The following is a 14,114-nucleotide window of genomic DNA, read 5'->3' on the forward strand; positions in this document are numbered from 1 at the left end:
TCTTTACTACAGGTGTCCTTGCCTGATTTGAAATACAATTTAGATTGGGTTAGAGTAGATAGGATGTGTACGTAAGTAACAATATTTTAAATAAAGACTTGGATTCTTCTCTATTTTAGTCTAAAACTTTTGTCTTGTATATGGATGAAATCAGTTTTTTTTAACTGACTCATAAAACTTCGGATGATGAACAGCTCATAACTTTTTATAAGCACAATGAACCACTAGATATCACTGGTCAAAAGTAGAAGTATTTCTTTTCTTTATTCTAATCCATTGATAGCAAAGTTTCATTGCAGGGTCCAGACGCATACACAGAATCTATTTTAAGTAACAACTTATATTACTTATTAATATAGTTCCTTAGTCTAAAGATTCAACTACTTTCTATTATTGAAACTCTCTTCTGTGACTGGCTTGGGGGAGAGTGGTAGTTTTTGTGTATTGAGACCTGTGCCTACTGTCCAGAAGAAAAGCTTTGAAACTGGAAACTCAGATTTATAAATGATTACTGATAGATTGCTGACCTTGAGCCACATATACTCAATAACATTAGAAAAAGAAGAATCCTGTATTTTGCTAAAAGCCCAAGACCATCACTGAAAAGTCTTTATGACTTTTCTTGTTTGGCTACCCTTAATTCTGATGGCAACTATTCTCCATTTTATCGAATGTCTAAGGATGGATTTATGCAATGATCAGAAATGCTCAACTTTAAGAATCATTAACAAGGGCTTTCTTTATATTAAAGGAAATATTTGTCCGGTTCCAGTCTTCTGATAAAAAGTAAATGCCCGGAATTGTGATTAAACTGTACACTACTTTGCTGCTATTAAAACAATATTGACTGACTCAGAATACTACAAAATTTATCTGAAGGTTAGATCTGAGCCCTGGTCACTGGAGTAATTACAAAATAGTTATCTACACCCTTCCATCATTTAAGTAGAGGATGAAATGAACTACTACTGAAATGACCTTTATCATCCATTTTTCAGGAAAGGTATAACTTTGGGAGCCATTGAAACAGAAGAAGATGTTTTATCGAATCATTTTGGGGTATCATTCGAGAAGGCTGCTTGATAGCTAAGCCTGTAAAAGCCCAAGAAATGTAACAATGTCTTATAAATTTTAGCATGGGAAAATAGTAAAATGCATAGAATTAGAAATCTTGAAATAAAAGATGAGCTTGACTACATTCACACACAGGGATGGTGAAGTGGATAGATTGGATAAAGCAATGTCTGCTTGCTTTTAGTCTTATTTTCTGGTTAATATCCTGAACCTTAAACAGGTCTGAAAGGAATGATTGATGGAAATTTAAAAGAACACGCTCAGGACAGATTCACATAAATTTCATTTGGCTGAAATGCATTAAGGGTAAATGAAGTTTTACATTCCCTGTAAATTACAGAATGTAATTTTTCGGTTAAATTTTAGGGTTTATATACTTTCTGTGTTCAATTTACTGTTTGTATAACTAATATAATATCTTCCAGATGGAAACTCACCATAATATCCTTTTCCAAGTTACCATCTATGTGACTTGTGAGGATTAGAGACCCATTTATGTAAGCTTGAAGCTGAAAGTGAACCCTTATTTAGATACATGTACACATTTTTATCCATGGTTCAGAACCAATGTTAGCTTTCTTTCCTTTCTTGTCTTTTCTTTTCTCTTAGTTTCCTGACTCCTTGAATGATATCTTTAGGGAATTTCCTGGAATTCATAATTTGTTTGTAGCTGGGATATAGGGTCGAAAGGTCAGTCTTTTATTTTCCACAAGAGTACACCCTGTAGAGTGAGCCTGACTACTGAAGCACTTTTGTGCTATATGGAGCATGTTTGTGACTTGGGACATTACATTTCCCATAACACACAGGAGTCAAAACTGACATAGTGCTATATGATTGGATATTATTTTGGATTAACTGAGCTTCTGTGAAAATTTTTGTTGCCTCGTGCTCATTCAGGAACATCATCTGGGAAGTATTTTAACTGTGTTCACACAAATACACACACATAAACACAAAACTGGGATTTCCTTTCTGTTCGTTTTGTCAGCCTTTTTCCTATCTACAGAAAAGCCCCCCTTGAGTCATTTTAGTTCTAGCTAGGAAAGAAGTGATCTGGGAAACTCAGAATCCTGATTGCTGTTTTAATCCTCTCTTCCCCCCTGAGAAAAGAGCAGTCTTGTTGTAGCCTCTTGTAATATGAAATTAATTCTCAAGTCACTTTTCCTTCTTTCTGAGAAGATACCTAATTGGCCTATTATTTAGATTCTTGAACAGTACCAACAAAAATATGACAAAGAATTTAAGACATTTAAAGTAACTTCAGGCTAAGACTATTAGTCTTAAGGAAAGATGCACATGAAGTTACCTGAGCCTGTCAGAGAAATATTGTCTGCCTTGTACTGAGATCACTACCAAAGAGACTCTGTAAGCACTTCTGGCAGTGATCATCTAAGGTTTTATGGTGATTACAATGTTTTTATTGAAAGTCAGCAACATGTGTTGGTATAATTCAGCCATCCAAATACATTTGAGCTCTTTTTGTACTATATATGTAGTAGTGTTCTCTATTCTATGACAGGCGGGTTTCATATTCTTTGGCTGTGTGTGTGTGTGTGTGTGTGTGTGTGTGTGTGTGTGTGTGTGTGTGTGTGTGTGCACGCTCGCATGTGCACATGTGTGCGTGTAAACATTATAGGTGTGGAGTATCTGCCACTTCTTAATATCTCTTAGAAAAGGAAGGACAGTGACACATTCTTCCTGAATCTTCATATGATGTGTTTGATTTTTAACTTGTCAGATTCATGAATAGGACTTAAATGGACTAATCTGATGGGAAATTTCATGTAAGTGGGCTAGACATGCAATTGCATAGAAATTCAGAGATTTGGAAATCAGGCTAGTGTAAACATATTCCCATAACTTCATTTATTACTGCATATAAAAACAGAGACAAATAATTTTCACGTGATATTCCATGTCACTTTCATTAGGATAGCTAATGACTTACATGGTTAAGTGGGTGTTGAAATACATTTAGATTGAGTGTAGAACTTGAGGTTGGCTGGTGCTTCTTCAAGATATTTTAGTTTTAATTAAATGTCACACTTAAAATAAGTGATGAGTGACCCGTTTCTGGTGTTTTAATGGAACAATTAAATGTAAGACTTAAGTAACACTTAAACATAGATTAGTTTTTTCGCAACTCAGACAGCATTTCCCAGTCTAGTTGCCATTAAGGCCTATTTTCAATTTTTATTGAGATTCAGTCAGAAATATGGGATAGGTAGTCTTCCTGTATTCTGCTTTATAAATACTAAAATGTGACATATAATAATTCTATTTTTATTGCTGAACTAGTTTACACAGTAGTGTGTTGCATTGCCATTTATTCAGATGACACTGGAAGTGGTAACTTTGATGCTTCATTCTTTTTTTTTTTAATTGTGAAAATACCATACAGAGGGGTTACAATTACATGAGCAAGGTAATGAGTGCATTTCTTATCAAGCATTGTTGCCTCCTCCTTTGTTTCCCCTTCCCATTTCTTCCTCCCTCCTCGCCCCACCACGCGCTTTTCTGTATGCCAACAATGAAAAAAGTTTGGCTGAAATCAGGAAAGCAACTCCATTCATAATAGCCCCACAAAAAATAAAATACCTAGGAATTAACTTAACCAAGGAAGTGAAGGACCTCTATGATGAAAACTTTAAAAACCTGAAAAAGGAAATCAAAACAGAACTTAGAAAGTGATGCTTCATTCTTGACCACACAGAGTGTTATTTAATTTCAAGTGATATATTTTAGAAGAAAAAACAAATTTTGTCAGTTTTCAAAATATGTTCAAACTAATATATAAACTTAATTTTGCACATTATCTTTGGTGTCTTATGTTTAGTTTAACCTCCCATATTAAAATATTAAATGTATAAGATATGTGAAATTTCTCCTCCTCTGTCTCTTTCTAGATAGATAGATATAGACATATAGATAGATAGATAGATAGATAGATAGATAGATAGATAGATAGATAGATAGATAGATAGATATAGGCACATAGAGAGATGTATTTTTGTTCTGTCCTATGATTTAGAGACTATATACAATATCACAAAGAATGTTCACTGATCATTAGGATTTTTTTGCTTATAATTTCCTGACATTTCCTCATAGATTTCTCATCATTACTTTCAGTTCTTTCTTTGTGTTCTACTTGATTTTCTTCCTAGTCACAGTAGCTCTTTGAATACTACTTTTTATGTAATAATCATCTTAATGATGTTTTTGTATGTGAAATATAAGAATTCATACACACATCACTTAATGATCATAGCAGAGAAAACATTTACCTAAATGTGTAAGCATTTTTTGTAAAATGGGAGAATGGTAATTTAACAAATGTATAAAAGAAAGCAAGATTGAATCGAACTTTTAAAGTCATCAGGTAAGCCTATAACTTTTTGTATCTGTTTTCAGTGTACTACATATAAATTCATTACCTACAAATCCATTGGCATGGACCTTCTAAAATCTGTGCCTGATGAATAAACTAAGATAAAAAAGGAAAATTTACACTTTTTCAAGAGTCTGTTTTCCAGTAGAGAAGTAGATGTGCTAAGGAAATTGAGTCTCCATTAATTGCTACTAGGAAATATTACAAAAAGTAAAAACAACCCTCTTTCAGGTTTAGATGAATGTCTTAAGTTTTCTTATATATTAAATTTTTCTTTTGTTGTTGTTGTTGAATTTGGACTTTGCCTTTCTCAGGAATTATACTATTTTTGTTCTTCCATGGGTGTACCATATTTTAATTTATACATTTGTGTACATTTACATACCACCTAATGTATTTTCTTGTAAGTTTATAACCTAAGCTAATTTAAGCTTCCACATATAAAGAAAACATATATCCTTAGTCTCTTTGGGTCTGACTTACTTAATGTAGCATAATAAACACTAGGAAGATGGTTCAGAAGTAGGATGGCATTGGTGGAAAGAGTAGAATAAAGAGGAAAAAAGGTGGAGCATACAGTAAGAACGGAATGTATATTCCACAAAAAAAAAGTAAGTAAGTGAAGGGGTGGTTTGGAGAAAGAAGGATGGGTGAGAATATTGAAAGGGGTGGTACTGATCGTGTTGAATTGTGTTTATAAGCTATATATGGATAAATGGAAACTCCTTTGTACAACTAACTATAGATAATAAAAAAGCAGAACCTTTTCTTAATTATTATTTTTCTGCATATCATAGAGACTATTGAAAGAGATGCTAAAATGTCAGTACTTCATTTTTGTCTATCAAGAATTAAAATAATAAAATACTTAGTATATTTTTATCTGAGAGCCACAATATATTAGGAAATTATAACAGAAATTGTAATATATCATTTGAAAATCAAAGGAATTGTAAAGATCTAAAAAATGAAAATTAAGAAAGTTAAGCTTATTCCAAAATTATTGAGTTTAAACATTGGTTGTATTCTGTTATTATGTGTTTAGAAAAGAAATGTAAATTGGCCATTGCCAGATTGTTAAGGACCTTATCTGTCAAATACTTGTAGTGAACAGAAATTAAACTTGCAAACTATTTCTCTAAGTTTCTGCCAATAATATTATTCACCTTATATATAATGATTACCATTCTGAGTGAATTTCTTCATGGTATACATTTCTCTTTTCATCTTTTTTTTTTTGGGGGGGGGTCCGGTCCTGGGGCCTGATCTCCAGGCCTGGGCGCTGTCCCTCAGCTCTTCAGCTCAAGGCTAGTGCTCTACCACTTGAGCCACAGTGTCACTTCCAGCTTTTTTCTTTTTGCTTATGTGGTGCTGAAGAATCGAACCCAGGGCCTCAGGCATGCAAGGCAAGCGCTCTACCACTGAGACACCTTCCCAGCTCCTCTTTTCATCTTTTATATAACATCTAGCTCATAGTATTGGTCTTAGAACATTGCAAAGATTTCATCATGAATTTCATAATTAACAAAATTGACATTTTATTGTTTCTATTTTATGCAGTTTTACTAAACTCTCCAATGAATTGTAAATCCCTTGACAGTAAGGCTAATCTTTTGTATACCATCTAAGACTGACTTATAAAATGTACCTACTAAAGTAATACATCTAAGTTTAAAATTGTGTTTACAGGTGCTTTATTGAGAGTCATTCACAATGGAATCATTATTTTTTTCCTTAAATGAGAATCTCTTTTGAAAATATTTATTGATCTTTAGATTGTTTAGCTCTTTCTCTAAAACAAAATGGTTTACTAACTGGTTTGTGATAAATTCAATCGTGAATTTCCACTGGATGTTATAAGCAGTCTATCTTATAGGCAGTCTAAACAATCACTCTTTTTCAAAGGCAACATATCTTTTCTACCTAGGAATGAAACATTTTAAAAAAGAAAAAGATAAGCAGAACTCCGGGCAGGCGGAAGGGCTACTGGGGTGCCTGGTGCAGGGGTTAATAAAGGTTCTCCCCCGGAGAGCTGAGTGACTATCAAGATCTTTAGACTTACCAGGCCCCACACTCAATCACAGGTTTCTTGAAGCCTGCACAGCTCTCCAAGCCTGCCTTAACCGCTCTGATTTGTTCCCTATTGTGACTCACACCTCTGTGGGGTCTAATCAATTACTGCTCTGGAGAAGTATTCCAGGGACAAGGGTTATACTGCGATGCCCTGCCTTTGAAAAGCCAATGGAAAGCTGGTCAAGGCCAGGGTGACTGATGCAGAATCTCGATGGGAGGAAGTCCTTTACCCTGATTGCTTGGCCCTGCAAGCTCTTATCTGCACTGAAAATGAAGTCATCAGCAGAAGGAACTCAAACTCCTAGTCTTGGAGTGGTGATCCGGCCCCTCAAGACACTTTTTACTCTTTGAGTTACCCGGATGGTGCTGTTAGTTATCATTGAGCTACAAACCGCAGGAATATGAGATTTACTTAGCTCCTTAAAATCAGCTCAAATTAAATAAGATTCTCTGATACAATATCCAAAAGCACAAGAGACTTAGGAAACGGAAGAATATGAACTGAGACATTACAGGCTACACTCTTTGGTAGATTTTCCCCAAACCTATTAACTAGTGCTTATTTCCAGGAAACTTGTGGGATTGTTTGATAAAGAAGGATTTGAGGACGTTGTATGTTTGTCAAGTACCTACACTGTCTGGTAGGTACTCCTAGGGGTTTCTTTTTGCACTATCTTCAAATTAATCTCATGAGATTAAATGTTTCTCCTTCTAAAAATGTCCAGACTCCTTTGCTATACTCCTTGTTAAAATTGTAACCTTTCTATGAGTAAACGCTGCATTATAAAGCATTGAAAGTTTTTTGAAAAATTCAGCAAAAAAAGAATAAATCATCCAAATTATGTAGTTTGCCATTATGTAATGCCATTTTAATCTCAAACCACAAACAAGCTTTAGTTACAAAATTTTTATTTGTGTTGAATGATGTAAAGACTAAATGTCATTGTCCACATTGGTTTCTTTGAATCTAATTGTAATGTCCAAGACAGAAGAAGTCAGATTAGCTGGACAAATGTCAAAAATGTCATACCTTTCTAATTTTCTCTAAATACAACTTTTGACATGAGAAACTGCTTTAGTTTTCTTCTGACATTTGGGACCAAAATTAGTCATTTGAAGACAGTCATAGGTCAAGACTAATCACAAGAAATACTGAATGTTAAACCACTAAAGCAATAATCAGGGCATGACTTGAATTTTAGTGCACTAGATTTTATCTGAGATCCACATACATTAGCAAATCTGTAGAGGTAACAAACAAAAGTGCCCTTTGGAAATTGTACTGAAGTAATTACTTTGTTTCTGTTGGTCTTTATAATTTCAAATACAGATAACAATATAATATTCCAGTATTCCTATTTTCTTTAATATCTAAGGAAAATATAGTTCCAGTTAGTGATTGTATTGATAACTTGTGAAAAACTACCAAGTGTTGAAAATATACACTAATTAATTTTATAGTGAATTTCACTTTATCACTAGTGAATAAATGTACTTAATTGAACTCATCAGCATATCAGTGTAAAAGTATCTAGACCTTCATTCAACTTTTAAACAACCAACAATGGTCAAATTTATTTTTTCTAGAATTCTTTAGAAATGTAAATGTACACTAAATTTAGAGACCATATTTGTTTAAATTACAATTAGCAGAAACAGCTCAGATTATGTGATAGCTTTATTTCTACAAAAGACAGTAAAGCTATTGTTAATGCCCTGTACTCAAGAAATTACAGATTTGCAAAAATTGGTATCTGACAATGCTTGATAGGAAATGTACTCATTATCTTGCCCATATAATTGTAACCCCTCTCTACAGTATGTTCACAATAAAAAAATAAAATTAAATAAAATTAAATTTAAAAAATTGGTATCTGAAAATAGAAAGTAAAAGAATAAAAGAGAATGGCAAATATACCAAAACTGTCTTTCTTGTGACCCAATGCTTCTTCTTGCCTCTTTTGTTTATATGACTAGGCATACTCAAGTGTTCTCCAAATTATTAAATTCCTGCCACTATGTAAAGCCCTTGATAGCAATAATCACCTGTATATCTTCAGATTCAAACTTCTTACATTTTCAGAAATGTTGATTTCTTCTGCATTTTGACACTTTGGACCCCATACAACTTAAACTAAATTCACCAAGAAACAAATTACTACATTAAATGAAAAGAAATTCTCTGATTTTTTTCACTGGGAACTAGCATTATTCACATTTTAAGATTTTTTTTCTCTGTGTTTCAACTTGTTTCTTCCTCCTTTTTGAACTTGTGATCATGCTTGTAATTTTCTTCTGAAATACTATTCCCTTGAACCGGTGTTGAGTCTCACTAATATGACAGATATTATCGGTATTGAGGAAAATTAAGGCCTCAAATTGCAAAAAGAGATGTTTCTGACCGAAAATGCATCAATCAAATACAGGAAAGATAATAGAATAAACATATTTTATAGACTTAAAACAACATAGTGACATGTATTTCTTAAACATTATTCTGAATCTTTTCTTTACAATTAAATTAATACTAACAGATCAATCATTAAATTTATATATATTTCTGGGACCATGTGTGATGCTTGATATGTGTATATATTGTGTAATGTATATAGATATGCATACATACATATTATATATGATAATATAATACATATGATAGTGTAATGCATCTGTAATATATATATTCATCTCTTCAAACCTACATAATGATGAAAGCATCTGAAAGCCTTTCTTCTGCCTATTAAACTGGTTTTGAGTCTACATTTTATTTAATTCTATATTTACAGTATACATACCCCTATGCTTTACATCTGATGAAATTTTATGAGTCCATTTATTTTGTCTTATTTCACTTTTTGCCTTTAAGAGAATAGTGTGTGAATTTAGACAAAAAAAAAAAAGAATATAAAAGTAGTGGCCAAAGGCTACAGCTTGTGTTTTACAAGGAGATGATGTTTTTCCTTCACCATTTTCCAGGGAGCCCTGTGCATGGCTGGTCGTATTCTAATTTAGTTATTTTGGCTTTGCTAGAAAACACATGTTCACAGTTAAAATCTCACACTGGGATATGATAGAACCCTGAGTCCTCTAAAGAAAACACCTTCTCCTGCTCATGTTAATTGGGGCAACTTCCTTGCCATTTATTTTTGCTAGAGGATTTATTGATTCTGTTTTATCCATTGACTTAGAATAGTTCCTAATCTAATGATTAGTGCCTAATCATTAGAGCTTCTATACTAAGTCTGGAGCTTCTATACTTGGATACTATGTCTTTTAACCCATGCTAACCTAAAAAAGGCCTTTTGGGTATTTTGAACTGCTAAGTTCCAGGCTTATAATCTTGGTTTCATACTTGTCTACATTTAATCTTACACTTTCATTACATTATTGACAGATCAACTATTTCTAAGAAAAAATAGATGTGGGATAGGATTTGGAAAGGGATTACATTATCTTTTCTGTAATATCATCAAAGCTATGCCTATCATTAAGTATGGAAACTACCGTAGCCAGTTGCTTTAGCAATAAATAGAACAGAAAACTTGTAGGGCAGTGAGCTTCCCCTCTGTTTTATTACCATTATCTGGAGTCTTCGACAAGATTTATTTATCTCGTGAATGTCTGTACTCATTCCCCTTTCCTTTGTGTGTGCCTATATTACACAGAAATATTTTATTGTATAACTAAATTGTAGTTATCTAACAGATATATTTTAATTATTAGAGAGACAGAATAGGATTTACTCTTTCATTAAAGTTACAACTGTTCAGCAAGAATTATATTTAGGTATTTTGATTATACATACAAGACCTAGCCTGTAAATGAGGGGCTGTTTTCTGAGTATGTCATCCTTCTTTGCACCTAACAGAATTAAAAAAATAATAATTTAGACAAATGTTGTTTAGCATGTAATGAAAAATGTAATATTTTACCAAGTATGATATTTGCTTATATTGTAGAAAAATATATTTTGCCATTATGGGGAGTGAAAATTTAAAGGATAGTATTGCTATTTGCAAAAGTTGGCCTACATATTTTTTTTCTTAACATTCATTTACAATCACAATTAATTTGTACCCAAATATTTTTTTCAGCTCTTCTCCAAGTGACAATTTCACTTAGCAAAGTAGAGCTTAGTGTGGGAGAATCTAAATTCTTCACATGTACAGGTGCGTATTTCTTCATATATTTTCAGGTACCATGTTTTGTGTTTATCATTGGATGAAGTTTATTGATTGAATAAGGGTAGTTGAAAATTTAATTCTCTAAGAATAGCATCTTTTTACGTTATACTTATATTAAATTTTAATAGCCACTTTCTGCATAGTAAACATTGAGTGTTATAACATTTTGTTATAATTTGACTGCTAAAGCTAAATCATTTATTTAAATCACTTATTATAAACTATGATTTTTGCATTAAGAAATTGAAATTAACTTAAATATTATTTCTATCTAAACAAAGATATTGGAATCAACATAATGATTGTATAATGATTGTAACAACTGTCTTTGTAAATAAGAAATGAATGAATTACATATGGTACATGAAATTATAGTTATGTGACTGAAAAGTATAGGGCAAAAAATTCTACCCTTTTGAGAGGCAAATATTCACTTAAATATTAGATATTTACTCAGTCAAGAAAACTTTTTATTATTTTCTTGACTTCTACTCAAATGTATTATACATATGATCCATGTAATAAATTATCTCAGCCAAATTTAGTTTAATAACCAAGTTTCATAATTTCTGCAGAAGACCTGTATGAAACTTGTACCTTAACATCTACTTTGCTACAATATAGACATTTCAATGAACACATTTATATCTATTGAGATTAATCTTAATCTCATTTATGAAAATAAGCTTTTATGTATAAAATATCCAAGGGCCTTCATGTCATGGTAAAATTGCTATGAATGTATTGTTTTAATTTCTGATTACAATAAAGCAATTCTAGAGCTGATTCCAACAAGTGTCCTTGACATAAAGTGCATTGTGAAAGTCAATTTTAAGGCTGAGGAATTAACTCAATAGCTGTGTCCTTGCCTGTCTTGCATAAACTCTTGGTTTAAAAAAGAATAACACACACACACACACACACACACACACACACACACACACAGATACACACCATACACATACCACACAAAGAAAGGAAAAGAAAAAAATGCTTCAGAATTACATAAGTAATTTAAATTTTTATGAAATAACTAAAAGTAGAAATTTGTTTTACCAACCTAGTTCTAAACAGTATTTGGAGTATTGATGTAAACATCATATCTCATGGCAAAAACCAGTAGTATATGATCCTTCATATATCCTACCATTAAAGATCTGAATGAATACATCGTTAGCACAGGATTTCTATGTGGTGAAATGAAAACTTACAAAAATGATTTGCCAAATATAGTGTATTTTGTCAGAAGAATGTAGATAAACTGTTTTCTTTGGTAGGGGGCTGATTGTTTTGTGCTTCTTTAAACAAAGTCTCACTCCTTAGCTGAGGCTAGAATAGAAATCACTATGCAGCTAGGGCATCAGCACACATCATCTTCCCTCATACTGAGATTACAAGTATGTATCAACACACCCAGTGTAGGTTACTAATTTTCATTCATTTTTATCACCAATGAAACAAATACGTGCATACATATTTAGTTTTCTTATGTAAGGACAAATAACAAAATATATAACATATATTATGAGAATAGAAGGAACTATTTTTTTTAAGTTCAGTCCTATCACTATATCATAACATATATAAATTCACAATAAAAAATGATTCAGTTTACTGAATTTCTTAATAAGAAACCAAACTACATCTTTTCTTTCTTTTTATATAAAATATTTAATAAAAACAGTCAAAGAAGTGATCTTATTTATATTTATTATAGCTGCAAAATAAGAATTTAAAAGTATTAATGTGGTAAATGATACAAATGAGAATGTTTACATATATTTTTCTACAATGACAGTGTACATAATATTTGAAAGTTTTAGATACCTTAAATATTTATTTTAAATAGAATAAATGTGTGTAATATTTACACTGGGTGATATACATAATTGGTGATCAAAATCAGAATGCGCCATTTAAAGCAAACTGACTTTTCCAGCAATATTTAATTAAAAAAATAATGATAACAATCTCCCCAAAGTCCAGTATTATAAGTGTAAAAATACAGATGGAAATTATTATTTATTAGTGACTTAAAAGGGAATTATTTCTATGAAGATGGAGAATAAACTCACCATAATAATAGGGTTTTATGCTATAATCACATTGTAAAATAACCTAAATATTTCCTAGAATATCCTATTTAATTTATAGGTGAAGATGAGATTAGTTTAAAATTAAGATGAAGTTTAAGCAAATTTTTATGTTATCATCTTTTCTACAGAAGGATTAATTAAAAACAAAATGCCCAGTCCTTAAGCACATTATCTGGTCAGTATTGTGGTTTGGGGACTTTTTTCTAAAACCCATAGATGACATAAATAATATCTATCAAACATTCTATCTTAACAGTGTGCCAGTGGTTTTTGCCTGTAATTCTTGCTACTCAGGAGACTGAGATCTGAAGATCACAGTTCAAAGTTAGATAGGGCAAAAAAGTCACTGGGACTCTTCTGTAAAATTAACCCCCATAAAACCAGAAGTGGTGCTGTGCCTCAGAGTGGAAGAATGCTAGCCTTGAACAGAAGAGCTCAGGTACATCACCCATGTCCTGAATTCAAGCACCATGATAGACAAAATAACCCCCCCCCAAAGAATCCTGTCCAAACTTTCCTTTTATATTTGCTTTAATATGCTAATTTGATATCAAAAGTAGAAAATGAAATAATAAAAATAACAACTTCATTCAGAGAGTTCTGCTGATAGAGTTGACTTTATATACTATTCTTTTAAAATATTTGTGCTAATATTTTATCTTGGTGCCACAAATTAATATAGGATTAATTAGATAAAATATTTCCTTTAGTTACTAAAATCATAAACAGGAGCTTTGGCTTTTATGAAGTGCTTAATAACCTAGACACTGAATTGGGAACTTAAATAAATATTTGATTTGGCTGTAATTGCCCAGCAGGTTAAGTATCATTTCAATATATTCCAATTACCATGTGATTAAATAGTTAATAATTTTTGTTTAAAATGATAACAGCACTCATTTCCATTGGGAAAAGACATTAGGACTTCATTTAAAAATGGTAATTGACCATATATATACATATATATATATATATATATATTTTAACCACTTGGGAAATTAACACAAAAGTCAATATTATCTAAGACCAAAGTATTTTTTATTTTAAATCCTTAAAGTTTTGGAAGTTTTGCTTTATCAAGAAAAAAAATATGTTCTCTTAACTCAAGAGCTTGAACATGTGCAATCATATTAAGTGTCTATGTTTCTATGTGCATATCAGCTTGAGTTAATATCTAAGCTGGGAGTTTTGCTTCTAAAGTGTAATGATAATCCATAGATTACTAAAAATAATTTGTAATTCTTACAGTTTAAACACTAGGAAATTTCTTAAGGATTTTATTCTCTCATTTAC

General features: G+C 31.8%; 1 protein-coding gene across 3 annotated transcripts in view; it reads left to right on the forward strand.

Annotated features, from left to right (window-relative positions):
- Positions 1-14,114, forward strand: part of Ncam2 (neural cell adhesion molecule 2) — a 314,442-nt gene that overhangs the window by 173,193 nt on the left and 127,135 nt on the right. For all 3 annotated transcript variants that reach the window (XM_070030502.1, XM_070030501.1, XM_070030500.1), the window contains exon 2: positions 10,636-10,710. In XM_070030502.1, the coding sequence (XP_069886603.1) occupies positions 10,636-10,710 (75 nt within the window). The remainder of the gene's footprint in view (positions 1-10,635; positions 10,711-14,114) is intronic.

This window comes from Dipodomys merriami, unplaced genomic scaffold, assembly GCF_024711535.1.
Source record: "Dipodomys merriami isolate MVZ:Mamm:240054 unplaced genomic scaffold, mDipMer1.0.p SCAF_2, whole genome shotgun sequence".
Lineage (NCBI taxonomy): Eukaryota > Metazoa > Chordata > Mammalia > Rodentia > Heteromyidae > Dipodomys > Dipodomys merriami.